Source organism: Coffea arabica, chromosome 5e, assembly GCF_036785885.1.
Source record: "Coffea arabica cultivar ET-39 chromosome 5e, Coffea Arabica ET-39 HiFi, whole genome shotgun sequence".
NCBI lineage: Eukaryota > Viridiplantae > Streptophyta > Magnoliopsida > Gentianales > Rubiaceae > Coffea > Coffea arabica.
In genome coordinates, this window is record NC_092318.1 from 51,678,755 (window position 1) to 51,696,560 (window position 17,806).

Genomic DNA, 17,806 nt, shown 5'->3' on the forward strand with positions numbered 1-17,806 from the left:
CCGAAAAGAAAACAGGTCGATTTCGGGTCAACCCGTGGTGACCTGATATGACCCGATATGACCCGTTTAAGAATTAAAAATAATTTAATAAACATAAAAATAATTTTATCTAACTAAATAAGTTATTCTTTTTTTAAAAGGCATTAATTACTTAATCCTAAATGAATTTATTTAATTTGTGTGAAGTTGAAATTATTATATTTGGACAAATAATATATTATATTATTTTTTACTTTTATATTGTTTTAATTTATTTTATATTTTGTTTGGGATAAAACACTTTTACGGTGTTTAATTTATTTTAGATTTGGTTTGGAATTATTTATTTAAATTTTTATTACTTGATTATGTAATTAGTTTTGTGAGAAATTAATTTTATTAGAAATTACAGTGATAAATTAATAAATTAAAATTAAGTTTCGGGTCATTTCGGGTCGACCCGCCAACCCGTCAACCTGAAATTTTCGGGTTCGGGTCAGCATACCTGACCCGTCACGGATTGGCGGGTCGGGTTCGGATCAACAGATTTTCTGACAGGTTGGCCCGAACCCGACCCGTCAACCTGATTTGGACCCGAATTGTCACCCCTACTTAGAGGTAGTACACAAAAAAATTAAAAATGGCGAGAAAGCGTGATCCTTATCATTGAAGTTATTCTTATTCCCTCAGAAAAGCATTGCTTGAAGTTTTTCTTTACCTATCCAAATTCCTATTCAGAGACCCACAATCACTAATTGCTTTGCCCCACAGGTATTAATTGCATTAATATATAAACTTTAGTCAAATTTAATACCCCATCCGGCGGCCAAAGTTGGAAGGGAAAAAAAAAAAAAGAATTAATCCAATGCACGAATTTCGCAGTAAATCCACTATGGTAAAAAGTTGTGCTGCTGTGGACTAGTGAAGACTGGAGTGGAAGGTAAATCAAGTCAAGTTGAAGCTGAACCCAATCCATCCCTTTCCCCACCTGGGCTGTTGGATTCTGTTACCATGTTATAGTATTAATAATAATCAATTAAAATATCCCATGATATCTTTGTCTTAGTCTTGACACTAAAGTAGCTTTCAAATTACTTTAAAAAGAAAATAGAAACATTAAAAAATATTTAGCAGAAATATTCCCATAAACCCTGTGCTTCTCTTGTCTTGTTCATACTCCTTTTTTGCTTCTTTGTAGTTTCTACTGTCCATTGTACTGAAATCTTCCGTCTACCATTCAAACAGAAAAGAAAAATCAGATTTTTGTGAGAGCCCTTTTTGTATTTGTGTCTGTAGAGCTGCTGAAGGTTGGTAGCTGAGGCATTGGAGGGGAAGCAGATGAGACCCCTGGGGCCAGTGATTGGGAGGTACCCTTCAAGTGATGGGAATACTCAAATGGGGGTTGGAATCATAAAGCATAATAGGAAATGTAGAGACGTTGTGTTTCTAGTCATCTTCATTGCCTTCTGGGTGGCAATGATTGTTAACTCCAGCTTTGGATTTAACCAAGGAAATCCTTTAAGGTGAAAAAAGAAAAAGTTGCTAGCTTTTTTTTTTTTTTTATATATATATATATATCTTTTTAATGATTTTTTTAAACATTTTGCTTTCTGCGTTTTGATCTGTTTGCTTAGTTATTCTTGTTACAAAAATGTGGTGTTTGAGGTTATTAAGTAGAATTGGCCTTTATAGGTCTAATGAGTGCTGTGTGACTATTTTGTTTTTTTTTTTTTTGGACCTTTTCTCTTGCTTCAGTTTCCCAATTGTGGAGTCTTAACCAAAATTAGTGAACATAGTTCAAGTATAGATTCGGTATGAGAACCAGCTTGCGTAGATAAGTACTTCAATATTTATCGTCTGTTTCTGAGGCATGTTGCTCTTTCCGTAAAAAATAAAACGAAAGTTACTCTTTCTGAATTGAGGGCTATGTTAGCTGAAAATTTATGCTGAATTGGTCCTTTATTTATTTATTTGTTTTCCCTCTCTTTTCTATTGCTGGGGGTTCTATGACATGCCATTTTTGGGATCGCTAAATCCTCATTTGTTGGACTACTGTAGATGCCAGTACTTAATCTTCCGTTGGTCTAAAAATAGTGCCATCAACTACATTTTATGTGCCAAGATGTTTGTAGCTTACTCTTCACAGTCTATCCAATGTTTTGTCTGTATCTAGGCAAAGAACAAGTTGACAATGATCCTGGACAAATGTTTTGGAGAACCTTTTATCTATTATTTTGAAAACTCACACGCTAAGAACAAAATCAAAGAAGAAGTACATGACTTAATTTCTGCATTACCTACCTTCAGTGCATTTTATTTCTGATAGCATACTTCTTGGTATAGTAATTGAACTGTGGAGTCCAAAAGAAAGAAAAGACACTCATATAGTTGGCCTTGGGTTTTCAAAATGTGGCATGTTATAGAGGGGGATCATGCAGATGAGGAGGATAGCTGATTCTCGGCTCCTCAAAGGAAGTAGTTCCTACAGTATAGAGTGCTAGTGGCTTCAAATGTAAAAGATGATGACTAATTTTCTGCTATCCATCTTCTATTCTCATTTAGCAAAATGGGACTTGTAACTTCTGCAACAGGCTCAAGTTAGTTTTACCAATGGTATTGGACTGGGCCTCGATCACTAATAAAGACATGAGCAAAAAGTTTGGATTTCTTTTGGGGTATAATTTCAAATGATCTAGTTTTTGTCCAAGAGTTGCCTTTGATTAGTCATCTCAAGTAGCACACTAGGCCTCTTGATGTTGATAATCTAATTATTCATTTTCAAGTCATTTTAGATGAAGTCTTTGAATTCAGAGAAATATTGTCTGCAAGTACATTATTTGATTCATGCGCTCGAATCTAACAGGTTAGTCTACGGACTGGACTATAAGGGGAATGTATGCGGTGACAGACATGCAGATCCAGACCTTCACGAATTGGAACTTAGGTATTGGTTAAATCCGAACCAGGTATACCAAAGTGGCTTGAAGAACAGCCAAGTCAAGCTTGAAAATGTTCGGAGTATATGCTTGTTGGATTGCCCTATACCATCAGAAGATTCACTCAATTGGGTCTGTGACTATCCTGATGGTGATGTCAAGCTCTCAACAGATGATTGGATTGACAGAAATTATGATTACTTTGCAGACCTCACTCCTGAGCTGAGAAACAGTTCTCTTCAACTTCAAGGTCCTTGTTACCCAGTCATATTTCCGAGCGTCAATGGTGAGTCAAGTAATTTTGTGAATGACAGTTCAAAAAAATGGTAACAGCTGAAAACAGACTGCTTAATAGATTCTGCCTCAAGTCTTATCAGTTCTATGACCATTTTAGTCTTTACTGTGAAAGAATAAAAAAGAATGTCCTAGAAAATTGATTTAAGTCTGGTTTTTGATTGCTTGCATCAGTTTATTGGAGCTGTCAGTTTGTTGCTCGTGCATCAAACGTGTCTTTGCGGCATTGGCAACAGATGGGTGGAGTGAATATCATGGAGGATATTGTAATTGACAAGTCTATTCACAGGGCAATCAACTCTCGCTCAGCAGTCTTGAAGGTGTTCAGATATCTCTTCAGTTGGTGGTTATGAGAAAAAATACTTTGTCAAGTTATAAATGTTAGAGGACATTAGGCACTAACCTGTTATCTATATAAATTCTGTTACAGTTTTCAGCTAGAGTTTTGTAGTACATGTAAACTACCACTTACTGCTACTTTCATGGTAGTGATTGATGATAACTCCCTTAATGCTAATGGATCACATTTGGATATGTGTAGAACTTGTATTTTAGGGCATAAGTGTCCAAAACTTCACTATATTTATTTCTTTTGCAGAGATATGTTGCTGATGTTGGGAAAGCTTGGCCAGTTTTGCTTGTGTGTGGGGGAATTTTGCCATTATTCCTGTCAGTTATATGGCTTTTGATGATTCGTCACTTTGTTGTGGGAATGCCATGGGTTACTATTGTTCTCTTTAACATTCTCATTGTGTCAGTAACAATGTTCTACTACCTGAAAGGTTAGAATTTAACTAACTCGAAGTTTTTCTTCATGGCTTACACTTGTGAATTATTGTGCTTGACTCATGAATTAACAGATTTGTTGTATTAAAATCTAAAAATATGTTATTTCAGTGACTACTCGGGCTTATGCAAATTGGTTTAAACACTTAAAATAACCTGCTTCTGCATTTGAGATGGAAGCAGAAAATAGTCATCTCACTAGCAGGTTAAACTATTGATCAAACTCTGGTAAAAGTACCTCAAAGGGGTTATGTGGCAGTAACAAAATATTATTGCTTAAGAGGGTCATAACCCAACCAGAAGCGTATTTCTATGAACAAAACAGATTTATAAGAGTAGAAAACATTAATTTGGGGCATTCCAAGCATAGTGAAATGAGCAGAAAATGTATCTCTAGTCTTTGGTTTTTGATTGTTCTTTGTTTTTTAGTTTTCTGTGCCTGCTAAAACCTTTTTTTAAGGATAAATCTTGCAATGAGCTTCTAGACTTGGAACCCAAAGTCATAGTTTAACCTATTAAATCTACTTGTATACAGTGAGTACAACTTAGTTTTTCTTTGTTTGTTCTTCTTCATTGTTGTAGCTGGCTGGATTGGAAATGATGCCATCTCCCCCATTATTGGTGAACATGATCCATATTATCGGGTTTCTGTGAGGGTGAGTGTCAAGTCAAGTAGAAACCTTTTCAACTGTCATTCTACTACTTATTCGACAATATACATTTACAGGAGCTAAGTCATCTCCATGCTGCTGCTGTCCTCATGACTGCAATTATGATTATTGCTGTTCTATCATCTATTGCTATAGTTCGCCGCATCCTTATGGCAACATCCGTTCTTAAGGCAAGTACACTCTTCCAAGGGCAGTTTGGTGGTGCATGCATAATTAGGACTTCTAATTTATAGATGCCTTCTGTAGCTTTCTCGTAGTCAATGGTTTGCTCATATACAGAGAAGTATAATTAAATAATTTATTGTAGAACATAATCATCTAGTAAACCTCTTTCTAATTGCTTAGATAAGATTGTCCTGTAGTTGATTACATCTGGAGACCATGATAAACGTAAAATCATATAATTACTCTTTGTCTATCTGTCAACTATATAGTTGCTTCTTCTTTATTTCTTACTTGTTATACTGAATAAATTTATCTTTTCATAATAAATGCTGTAAAATATGGAGGTATGCCATTTGAGCCATATTGTCGTGTGAATATCTACAAAAAGTGCTATTACATCAGATATCCAACTAATGTATGTATCTTTGCAAAGAGAACTTTTGGTGATTTGGCTTTCTAACCTAGTTGTTAACTATGGTCATGAAAATATGCAATTACAGGTTGCAGCAAAAGTCATTGGGGAGGTCCAGGCACTAATTATCTTTCCAGTCATCCCTTATGCCATTCTTGCTATCTTTTACATGTTCTGGTTTTCAGCCGCACTCAATCTCTTTAGTTCAGGAAGGGTGATCCAAAATAATTGCAGCACCAATTGTTGTGCATATGATCTAAAGTCAAAAAAAGTGAGCTGCGATAACTGCTGTGGCTATAGCATACATTATACTCCTCATCTCACAGCTGCAATCCTATTCCACTTGTTTGGATGCTATTGGGCTACGCAATTTTTTGTTGCCTGCTCTTCAACTGTAATTGCTGGCTCTGTTGCTTCGTACTATTGGACACGAGGTGAAGCACAGGTATGCTCAAATCAATTTACCTGATATCCAACTGATGCATGTAGACTCTAGATCACATGACAAATGTAAGGTGGCAAAGAAGCTGTGGAAAATCTGTTTTTGGCATGCTTTATGTTAAAAGATGCATGGTCTTTTTTTTCTCAAATCCAACTAATCATCCTTCTTTGTCTGTTAGTTTAGAAGTGGAAGATTAAATTGGACTTGGATCAACTACTTTCTCTGAATAGTTGAAATTTGCCAGTGTAGGTTTATCAGTTACCCATGGTTGAGGTTGTCAACTGTATACTAGATGGCCTTGTACATGACATCATTCTTAAGCACTACTCAGATTTCTATATTCCTTTTTCCTATTCAAGTACATTCTAGAAATCATTCTTCTAGATGATTTAAGCATTTAGCATGCCTTTATGGTTAGATATAGTATGCATGAGGTTTATTCATGTAACATACTTTGGCATATCTAAAGCATTGTGTTATCTCATATGCAGCAGGATATTCCATTTCTCCCTGTTTTTGCCTCAATGAAGCGGCTAATTCGTTACAGCCTAGGATCTGTTGCCCTTGGTTCTCTCATTGTATCATTTGTTGAGTCAGTGAGATTTATACTTGAAGCACTTCGTCGCAAACTTAAAGTTGCTAATTCCATGCCTGAAAGCTGGGTTGGAAGGGTATTATTTCGCTCTTCTCAGTTTTGCTTGAGGTGTATTGGGTGGACCATCAAATCTGTGAACCATAATGCCTATATAATGGTAAGTCAAAGATACCATGCTGACACTTGTATGTGCATGATCTACTCTGCGGACAAGTGCATAGTTATTATGTGATTGCAAGTCGCTAGGGAGTTGCATATTCTACCAGACTAGACTAGATTTCTCTTTTCATTTTGGTGAATTGCCTGCCTCCCTTAGTCAGCACAACGACTTTTACTTTCCTAGAAAGAAACGTGCAACAGGAATTTTGCCTTGTTATAGACTATTTAAGCAGTGTATTTATATGATGCATCTTAGGTGCCGCTTTAACAAAATCCTGTGTTCTATTTGGCTTTCAAATTCATGAATTGAGCAACCATCTAGCTTAAAACCCTCCCCCCTCCCCCCCTTTTTCGCCCCCTCTCTCTCTCACTCGTTGCAATTTTTGAAGATTGCTATAACAGGAAAAGGCTTCTTTAAAGCTTCTGAGATCGCAACAGAGTTGATCATCAGTAACATCCTTCGGATAGGGAAGGTGAATGTTATTGGAGACGTAATCCTGTTCCTTGGAAAGCTATGTGTCAGTCTAACAAGTGCACTTTTCGCCTTTCTCATGCTGGATACTCACAAATATAAATCAGCGCACAACAAAATTTCATCTCCTATATTTCCTGTGCTGGTATGACTCTCTCTCTTTTTTTTTTTGTTTTCATTTATCTCTCTTTACATCCTCCCCCTCCCAAAAGCAAAACAGAGAGGAAAAAATAAAAATGAGAAAGCAACGTGATTGTCTGCATTCCTCCTCTGGAGTCGAAAAAACCAACCACAAAATTTGATTGCCTCTTGGGCTATTTAAACTTTATAACATCGACATGATTACCCCAAATTCCCTTCTAACTCGTGCATGCGCATAATAGACACACACTCGGTGGTGTATGATCATTATCTTTCTCCTGATGATAAACTCTGCTTGCACAGGTTTGCTGGAGTCTTGGATATGTTGTTGCCACCCTTTTCTTTGCAGTTGTGGAGATGTCAATCGATACCATCATCCTTTCTTTTTGCCAGGATTCTGAAGAGCACCAGGGGACTGCTCAATATGCCCCTCCCCTCCTTATTGAGACTTTGAGCGATCAAAATGAGATGCAAAGACTTACTCAATGACTATTTCGAAAACACTTGAGATGTCTTTTGCCTTGTGTAATAGCTTGATTAGATAAATCAGTTCCCAATATATTCTCAATATAGCTTACGGGCCTTTATTAATTTTTCCTCCAAAAAAACAAAAAAATTGTTCTGGTCATGCTTACTTGTCTTTCCTCGCTAGTATCAAATTTGGGTCGCATGATTTAATAGCAGCCCAACCTTAAGCTAGTTTATGCCGCAACAATACATAGCGTGCATGAACATAATAATGGTCATAGAAGGTTATTCTTGTAGTCAATGCTGATTAATGACCGGAATTATTTTCGTTTCAAGAGTCGCCAAAAATGAAGTATGGTCCGGTGGTAAAAGGTTTTTCGAGTTTTTTTTTTTTTTTTTGGCTCCAACCTTCCCGTCTAACCAAAAGAAATACACGAGTTCTAAAGCAAGAAAAACAGAACTGAAAGCTCTAATGCAACAAAACATCCACATTTAGTAGCTATACTTGTCTACATTGAAGTAGAGTCATCAATCAAGTCAGCACGTTGCATCATGTTTACATACAATCTCAAAGAAACACAAAATTTTAACATGCATTTCCTGCCAAAATCATATTATTACAACCTTTCATCTTGGGAAGAAACTTCGTCGAAAACACCATTTATAGCTGAAAACTTTCCCGGTGTTTGCAGCAGCGTGAGAATTCTTTTCTCCATTGTCAATCAGCTTAAAGTGCAGAGAAGCAAAATGCTTGATAGTATGTCCTTGCTTTACGCTTGAACAATATAAAATCCCCTAAACACCACAAAACGTGTCATCTGGATATAACCCTAAAATCTCTTTTTCTACACAGCATGTCAACATATGACTGCTTATTTCCTGCCAAAACTCAATTTCTTTGGATCAATCACGTCCAGCTGAATCACAATTACCCAGCCATTTCCTTCTTCACTCCATTTTATGCTCTCCCTCTCCAATAATTTGGTGATCTGCCGCAGGAAATTCATAAACTATTACATTCACCTTCTCTACTTTAACGAGCTAAAAAAGTTTCAAGTACAGCAAACTGTGGAAGGCAAAGTAACAAGAACAAGAATTGGCATGCATTATCTTCTGAAATGCAGAGTTTAAGCAGATGTTAACTGCAGAAGAGCAGAGAAGATGTTCTCCAACTAGCTGCAAAATCATGTTACCCAGCTATGGACTCGCTAATGCAACATATTCAGTTGAATAACATTTCTTTGAGATGGACCTAGTCATGAATAAGAAAGTTAGAGACAGGTTTGTATAGTTTTACTTCATATCCCAATAGAATGAGTACTCTAGCATGTTTCGACTAAATGTCAAATCTCAGTACATCAGCACCAAGACTTACGGGCCAAATTCGTCATAGATAACACAGATATTCAAAATGAAGCTTCTCCCAAAATGATGTTCAGAATAAAAAGAAGGTGTCTGTGTTACACGAGCTGTTCAATGGTCAAAAGAATAACACCAAAAAGGAAAAATACATTTTAACTTTCAATACAAAATTCCTTCAAAAACTAACCGTACCAGACGCTTGCGAGGCCCACTCTTGGCGTTTTGCTCATTGCTCCCCACAAGTACCTTGAGATATTTATAAGCTAGTGAAGAAAACAAAAAGAAGAAGGACCAGTCAGTTCATCTCTACATTGCTCAATTAGATATCAAAAAAGTTTCCAGAGTTTGACAATAATAACTCACATGCGATGCCAGAAAGAGAAGTCAACTGAATTTTCAGAAAGCGCAAAGCATCTTTTGGCTCAAATTCATTCAGATCGACGAACATTTCTTCCTCATCATTGCTGCATTAGAAGAAAAATTGTAAAAAGCATGGATGGAAAATTTCATAATAAAGGAGCACAATATCACTCTCCTCTAACCTTTCAATGAGCTTTTCAGCAGATTTTTCATCAGCTTCTCGTGCCTTCTTCATAAAGAAATGACCCTAAATCCCACCAACAGGAAAAACAAGACAAACAAAACAAAATGAGAATGAGAGAGAGAGAGAGAGAGTGCAAATGCATTACCGGTTGATGATGCCAGACCTAAATCACTTTCAACAGGGGATTTTAAAATTCTGAAGACATGGTTTTGGGGACAAGATTTTTTTCAAAGACTCTTGAGGAACGTTCCTTCATTTATGGTTCATGAAGCATTATCTCAACCTTCTTAATTTTCCTAAAGTTAACAAACTGCTACAAACCCAAACCAGTGAACCAAGGAAGCATTTGGCAAACCAGCTCACCATGTGTTTTAGATCTAAAAACATCATTATCTTGCCTATGATGGAGATCAATAGATGAACATGAAAAAAAGGAACTTTGAATAACAGACTAGAGCGTAGAGGCATCTAAATGTATCAGACTGTTTGTTTGCTTGCCCCAAAAAGCACCTCATGCAGACAATTCAGTTTACCATATAGAAGTGATGCACCCAATGATGAAAATGAACCATATGATAGTATGCAAATAGAAAATACCAACCTTAATAAAGCATTTGAGAAAATTTGGCTTACAAAATAATGTGGCAGGTTATGTTGCATGACATGAAGTGAACTGGGACATATAAAATTTAAAGCTACTATTTTGACATCTGCTCCTTAACTTGGTTAAAAAATTTTCCAAGAGTGTTTAATTGTGGCACTATTTTCCAAAATTTAAATAGTAATAAAATCTGAGAAGATAGAAAGATACCTCTTCCATAAGCTTATGAGCTTTTTCATGATCATTTATGGCAAATGCATCAGCAGCCTGCCCAAAAACCAAGAATCATCTATTCCGACTTGGAAAAAGCTTAGTTTTGTCAAAATTTCATTATGTAGTTACAGAAGACAAGACTAAAATGTAGTTGGTGCAAATGATTAGAAAGAGAAAAAGATATGAAATTACAGCTTTATAATACTCTTTCATGGTAGTCCAGTACTCCATCACAGCTTTTCGCAAGACGTCATAGTCATCCTCATTCTCTTCATTATCTAGAATTGGTCCAAAAAGTAATAAGGTTATCATAAACTTCTGTGGTAAAAACATATACAAATTAACCAAAGCAAATAATTTTCAGAATGATGACATAGAGGTGAAGGAGCGTACTGTTTTCACTAACTTGTTTTGTTCTGATGACAGGTTCGTCTTCTATTACTGTCTCTTTTAGAGGCTCTTCAACAATAAAGTGGTGCAATGATGATCTCCTGACTTCTTTCATTGGATGATACTTCTTAGGTTCAGGCTCTGGTCTTGGACGAACAGTAAACAGGGTGCCTAAAACTTCTTTCTCAAGATCATGCCTGTTTCTCCTATCAGCCTGGTGCTCCACATTTCCAGTGTCAGGAGTATACTTCAAACTGCATTAGGCAGAAATGAACGAAAACCGATACCCAGTTAAGTGATATAAAGAAGATGTGGGTAGGTTGAAGGTACTCTATATACCAGATCTACACCTTTTTCAGCAGTATATCATACCTTTCAAAAGAAGTGCATGGGATTTGATCCTCAGGTAGCAAAGATACCATGTTGCGATATCCTTGTTTTGGCTGTGGCGAAACATCAAAAAACGGGGAGTGACATGAAAATCAAATCAACGTAAATACTGAAAAAGGCACAACGTCTCAGGTACTCAATAAAAAGGTAGATAAACTCTGCTTCTTGTTTTCACTTCTTGCAGTTGAAGGATACTTGAATTTTAGTTAAAGCAGGAAAAATAAAAGGCTGTCATCAGGACCAAGTTATGATAAATAGGAAAGAATGCAAAACTCTTTATCTACACCTACAACTGCTACAGGCAAAAATACTCTATCCTATACTAATTTCATTTAGATTTACCGTACTTTCTCAGAAGATGCTTTTAGAACATCATCGCTCTTCCCCAGAGTTGATGCAGACAAATCCAGAAGTTTATCCATGCTCTGCAGAATTCCAACAATGTAAAGCACAAGTTGACAAGTTGGAAGCTCTATAGAATTCTTTTGGCACTTAACTAGCTCAAATTCTAAATGCAGAAGAAGCCAATCCATTAAAGAAAAAACTGTGTTTCACTTCTCACTGAAGGAAACAAAGAAAAAAGAAAACAACAGCAGTAAACCCATGGTAAGAGGATAGGATTTCACAGAAGTAAGAACATTTGGCCTTGAACCAGGGTATCATCAAATAGCAACAGTGGAGAAGGAATAAAAAAGCAGTGTATTCGCAGTCAAATAACTGCATGAAATGAAAAGGGTTTGGAATAAGGTTTTAAGCCATCATTTCTCTTAAAAGCAATAATTGGCCGTACAGATAGCAGAAAGGGCCAAACTATCATCAAACGATAACATGAGGAAAACCATGTATAACTTTATTCCAAAACTCTATGTATACTTCCACTGTAAGATAAATTGTTAGATTTTGTGAACGAATCAGCATTTCAAAGAGGGCCATACAGGAACCAGTTTGGTAAAGTTTCAGAACCAAAAAAAAGAAAAAGAAAGAAAACAGCTAGACACTGTGTTTGGAGAAACTACGATCATGGAATCAGAAAAACACTATGGAGCATGAATAATGAGTTTGGCATTCTCTGACTGGAAAAAGAATACTTCCATTCCATTTAGTATTTAACACCACAAATTTCCCTGTGAAAACTTAGAGATGTAATATGCCATCTTGTTTGCAGAGTTTTACTTGGCAAAAAAAAAATCCTAACATAGATCAGACACCTATGTGTTGAAGAGGAATGTGGTAAGAGAGCATCAGAGGCAAGAGTTAAGGCCATACATACTTGTTTGAGCAAAGTGACAAAGGCTAAGTGAAGAAAACTTGAAATTCTGAAACACTAGCAATTACCTTTGTCACATCATAACCGCATTGGCCTGCAATTTCAACACACTGTTTATTAGATAAAAGTAAGGACTACCTTAACCAAAATAAAGTACTTTTCAATTCCAAAACCGAATTTAGCTCTCAAGTTTTCTCAATTATGAGCACTTTTACAAAATTATGGGCAGCCTTGTCACTCTCGTATCATATAATAGACTAACATCGAGTCAAACAATCTCATTATACAGACAATGGCAAAGAAGACAATTATGAGACACCAAAGCGCAACATAGTTGGTAAAACCCTTTGCTTGTAACCAAGAGGTCATGGATTTGAGTCAGCAAAGGGGGTAAGTGGGGAACCACTATTGATACTCAAATTTTTTTTTTTTAAAAAAAAAAGGGAAAAAAAGAGAGGACAATTAAGAAATTTCTTATGATTGGACATAACAACAATCTTATGGAACATATAACAAGCCTAGAAAGTTACTAAACAGAATTGTTAAGGTAGAGAAAGCATTGAATTCAGAGGGAAAAAGTATATGGTAATTACCAACAATATCCTGAATCACACTCTTGTTGAGAGAGAAGCCTTCTCCAAGCATTTTAAAAAGGAATTCTTCAATACCATGGCTCATGGTGCCACTCCTTTCTGTAGAGTTCAGAAAATCTTTCTCGTCCCACAATTCAGATACAGGTATATCATCTGAATTCAAAATAAGTGGTTTAGGTTTGCAAGATCCATTAGTTGAAGTTTTGGGCATGACATACTGTTTTCCAATCACACTTGACACAATTCCCATGCATGCTGGAGATTTTCTAGGCTTTGATTTAGAATCTTGAGCCATTTCCACAGAATTATCTGATGGACATACTGAAGATGCATTTGCAGACTGCAATTCCTCCTCTGACATAAATATGGAAGATTTAGAGGTGCAACATTGGAGATTACACAGGATATTTCTGGCAGCGTATAGATTGCGACCTGATTGACAATAAGCAGATGCTATATCGTCAAGAGAAACCACAGAACCAAAGGTTTCAAGCAACTGCTCAAGATTCCTCTTGTCATTGTCATAATACGACAAGGTTGAAGGGAGTTCTTCAGGTTCCATCCTTCAGGGAAAAATAAATAAATAAATAAATAATTGAAATGGTTAAAGAATCTAGCCCCAGGGGGAGGGATGGGTTGGATGGTTTGGGGGGAGGGAGTGTAAGTGAGAGATTCCGGCTTCGAGCCCCCTTGCTTACACTATTAAAAAAAAAAAAATTTCTAGCCCCACCCCCATATTAATAAGTTCATTTGAGTAACAGAATAGTGCCTCAACCTCAAATAAAGAAGGTAGTAAGTAATGGGATTCAGATAAAAAATCTAGGAACTTGTTCTAAGTACAAAGAACATGACAAAAAATTAAATCACATGCAAATATGAAGCAAACAGGGCTAACTGATGCATTTTGACAAATGTCATTACATTGTGATAAAATGACAAAGCGGTAGATACTCGCTAAATTGTGACTACCAACTACCAGAAGTCTGTTGAATATTTATCATCTTTTCAAGAGAGGAGATGCATTAAATTGGCCAAACAACTTGAATTTGTAACTGGAGTATGATGAGAAACAAAGATCTTATGAAATGATGATTCCAAGCTTGTTCCTTTAGACTGAAGCAATATGCAATTTAGATACAGCACAATCTGGAACATTGGTAACTCAATCATTAATGTCAGATCAGCAAAATGAAGATTTTACATGAAAAGAACTACCTCTTCCCACAAATGCAACAAGAAATTCAGTTCCACAAGTGATAATGCATAACATAAAATGCATCAACAACGAATTATTTTCATCAAAATCGCTTTCCCTTGATTATCAATGCGATGATTTCACTCAATTAAGTCTTGGAATATGCATACATCCATAGTAGTAAATAAAGTCACCTTCTTTTCACTAATTACTGGTCGCAAAAACAGGAAATAAATTTAAAGCTCAACGTTTTTCTCAACAAATTCATTAGTCATTGTCATTGTTACCAGAGCTGATAAGGAAAGTGACAATGGATTTTTTTTGGGGTATATAAATGCATATAACAATGATCATCGGGCTTGATTTTCTTCAATAAAAATAACTCTAATCATTAGTCGATTATCACGATTTACTGCAAAATGTAGTAGGTTACTCAATGCAAGCAAGGAACAAAGGCGTAATAGTAAAAACAGTAAAAAGAAAAAAAAAGCAAACTCTTTCTTACTGGAGGTTGAATAGAGCGAGTGAGACTGAAGAGTGGAGGATTGGGTCCTTCTTTTCTGCCTTGTTCTTTCGTCTCCCTTTATCTCTCCCCCACCTCCTCCTCTCTCTATATATAGTGGTGCTTCTGCTTCTCGAGGAAGGAAGCAGAGGTGGGACTGCCGGGAAAGAACAAGGAAAATAAAAGAAACAGAAAATAAAAAAGTGGACCGCAGTCCAATAAAAAAGTGGACCGCAGTCCACAGTCATGTGAAAAGTGCATGTATTTTCCATGACATTTCTCTTCAATTTGCTTTTTCTTTATTAACATTTCTCTATATTATCTTTCGTATTTCTTTTTATTTATTTATTTATTTTGAGCTATCTTTTTGCATTTCACAATTTCTATTTCTGAACCCCATTTGTATTTCACTATTTCTCTTGTCTCTCCAGTCTCGAGTGTCATCAAAATGTAAAAATAAGTCTAATTACTATCACTAAATGAATTTTTATTCAATTGTTATTTTGTATCCTTTAATATAAAAAAGACATTTATTATAATATCTGATATTTTTAGTGTCATGACGTCTATGATTGTTGCTTTTATGATTCTCAGGGGGAGTAGAGTACAGAAGTAGAGTGTTAAATACATATTTATGATAGTAGTTGAAATATTTTTGTGTTCATGAGCGATGATTGTGAGTGCTTTTCTAAAAATTTAATCAAAATACTCCCAAATTAATTATTGAGAACCACATCGTGGTAAATCACATTGTAGGAAAAAGAATATAATAAAAAAAGAAAATAGAAAAAACTCACGAAATACCACAAATGTGGTATGCCACATGGTAAATGATCCCCTTAGTTATTGAGATATTTGTAGTGAAAAAATGGGATTGATTGGTACTACTTGCCATGAAAATTTTCTTTTAGATTATATATGAGTAACCATGAAAGTAACAGGAAAGAAAAGGATATTTTCCTTTTCCCTATTTAATTTATCCTTTCACGATACAAAAGCATAAAAAGTCTTCATGTTCACATTTTATTCATATTTCTTCTCATTTATTTCTGGCTTGATTCAACATTACACAAAAGGGAATTACCAAGAGGTTTGTTGGACTCAAGGAATAAACTAATTGACATCGTATCAATCGTTGAACTTTTTATTTTTGCTTCATTTCCTTTTTTTTTTCTTTGACAAAGTATTTTCTTCCTTAACAATAATATATGTTTTGACCCGTATGACATTCTTTATAACCTAGAAGAAAAGGAAAGATGCATGTTAAAGGAAAAAAGTATTTTAGAAACATTATTATGGTCAAAGAAACATATAATAATAGTTACTTGCAAAAGAAAAAAAGAAACAGTTTGTAGTTCAAGGAGCTGCTTATTGTAATCCGAAATCAACTAATACCCATTCTTCTTGTCATTTCTGTTGGAAAAATGGAAAAAACCATTGCAGAGTGAATGAGAAAATCGTTCTCAGAATGGCACTCTTGATAGAATCCAAGGATAATTATCTATCATTCATGTACCTGAAGATTCATGTACCTAGGATTCATGTACCTAGGAATTAAGTATTTATGTACGTAATTGTTAATACATGAATTTGGAGTTTTTTTTATCGAGAATACATGTATGTACGTGAATGTGGTACTTTGATAAATGTGAAGATAATTAAATGGAATTTAACATTTGTTTCCAATTTCTACGATCACTTTTGGCCAGCATCTATAAATAACTATCTTTTTATTTTTTAAAAAAAAAAGATAGAGCTCTCTCTCCATTTTTTTTTTTTTTTTTTTGCATCTTCATCTTTTTTAGTGTTCCATATTGCTCTAGTTCGAGTTCGCTGTGGTGAAGAAGTTTGGTGCTAACATATTCATCTTTAATCCGTTGTATCTTGGGAGACAGACGCCTACTTAACCTCGAGCACTCTACCTGTAGGGGACGAATCTGTTTTAAGAAAATTGTGTTCACAAGCTTCGGATTGTTATTTTCAATCTCCACCCATTTTCGGTTTATGTTTATTCTTTCCTATATTGTACCAGCCTAATTTTAATAACAATTTCTTCATCTGGGCTTTGCTCTGTTGTTTTGTTGAACTTGATAGCATTATTGTCATTTATGAATGGAGCTTTGGGTTTTGTTAGTTCATAGGATAGACTGTACATGAGCATCTTCGTAGAGAACTAGGAATTACTCAATTTCTTACTTAATGTTTTTCTACTTTATTTTTGTCCCTTTCTTGAAGTAGGTTTCAATATTGATTGCTACAAATGAAAAATGGGATATGACAACTTGCAAGAATCGATTCTAGATGCCAGTGAGGAATGCTGAAGTAATTTGTGTATTCTGGACTTTTATTTCGGGAAAATGGTTCTTTTTGTTAAGGCTCAAACGTCGTGGCCTGGCCAGTAATATTTGGATTCTACATGAAGACACAAGGTAAATGGACCCTTGATCCAGTTACCTTACCCCTGGGACGTCTCTAGATTCTCTACTCACCAGACCACTTGGTGAATTTTGCCTCTATATAAGGCCTAAGATACCTTACCTTCACAGATATACATTGCAATTCAGTTCTGACAACAAAGACAGAGCAATGGCTTCAAGGAAAGGTGGTGCTGCTATTATGGGAACGATGCTACTTCTCATATTCTTATCTGTGTAGGCTCCGCTTGTATACTCTCTTTAGAGCACATTCAGCCCGTTAATGGCCCAGTTCCTGATACTTTCGGCCGTCTCCAGTTAGCAGAGGAACCACCATCCTCTCCAAGTGGCCATAGGGTTGGGACGGATGGTGATAAAGAAAAGCGGGATGGTTGTGGACCAGAAAAATCACTAGGTGCCCATTCAGTTGGGGTGGATGAAGACAAAGAAAAGCAGGATGGTTATAATGTACCCCGACGGCACAACCAAGTGCCCATTCCGTTGGGCTGAATGAAGACAGAGAAAAGCAGGATGGTTATGGACCACCAGCATCTCCAAGTTCCCATTGGGTTGGGAAGACAGAAGGCACCACCATTCACCCTACCTTTAACCCAAATGAAGGTTTATCTGCAGCTGAAGCATATGAACCTGCACCGCTTGCGAGTGCCGATGCAACTGCAGAATATGTCTGAGCCCATATGAGTTAAAACTTTGGTTCCTTCTGTGGTTACATTTCCCAGTTGGAATAGGGATTGCGTGAACATGAACACAGTAGTTTCACTGGAAGGGCTGCATTAAGGCTCAAATCTTGCAGC

At 36.1% G+C, this 17,806-nt stretch overlaps 2 protein-coding genes across 5 annotated transcripts; one reads left to right on the forward strand and one right to left on the reverse strand.

The window, feature by feature from the left end:
- The first annotated feature begins 1,172 nt into the window (after nt 1-1,172).
- On the forward strand, nt 1,173-7,643 carry LOC113688323 (choline transporter protein 1-like). Of its 2 annotated transcripts, none has more exons than XM_027206126.2 (10): nt 1,173-1,502; nt 2,843-3,201; nt 3,384-3,529; nt 3,808-3,991; nt 4,578-4,651; nt 4,723-4,836; nt 5,332-5,688; nt 6,177-6,437; nt 6,829-7,056; nt 7,356-7,643. In XM_027206126.2, the coding sequence occupies exons 1-10, from the start codon at nt 1,318-1,320 to the stop codon at nt 7,539-7,541; spliced, it is 2,094 nt and encodes a 697-aa protein (XP_027061927.2). In that variant the 5' UTR covers nt 1,173-1,317; the 3' UTR covers nt 7,542-7,643. The 2 variants fall into 2 exon arrangements, with proteins under 2 accessions (XP_027061927.2, XP_027061928.2); XM_027206127.2 differs by having other exon boundaries at nt 6,180-6,437.
- Nucleotides 7,644-7,993: 350 nt separating this feature from the next.
- On the reverse strand, nt 7,994-14,786 carry LOC113688229 (putative nuclear RNA export factor SDE5). Of its 3 annotated transcripts, XM_027205987.2 has the most exons (13): nt 14,581-14,782; nt 13,313-13,443; nt 12,881-13,234; nt 12,356-12,381; nt 11,368-11,445; nt 11,003-11,073; nt 10,634-10,884; nt 10,433-10,518; nt 10,238-10,294; nt 9,425-9,489; nt 9,246-9,346; nt 9,075-9,145; nt 7,994-8,509 (listed from the first exon to the last, which is right to left on the reverse strand). In XM_027205987.2, the coding sequence occupies exons 2-13, from the start codon at nt 13,440-13,442 to the stop codon at nt 8,393-8,395; spliced, it is 1,407 nt and encodes a 468-aa protein (XP_027061788.2). In that variant the 5' UTR covers nt 13,443; nt 14,581-14,782; the 3' UTR covers nt 7,994-8,392. The 3 variants fall into 3 exon arrangements, with proteins under 3 accessions (XP_027061788.2, XP_071905291.1, XP_071905292.1); XM_072049190.1 differs by having other exon boundaries at nt 12,881-13,443; XM_072049191.1 differs by having other exon boundaries at nt 8,196-8,509; nt 9,070-9,145; nt 12,881-13,443; nt 14,581-14,786.
- Between the last annotated feature and the right edge of the window lie 3,020 nt (nt 14,787-17,806).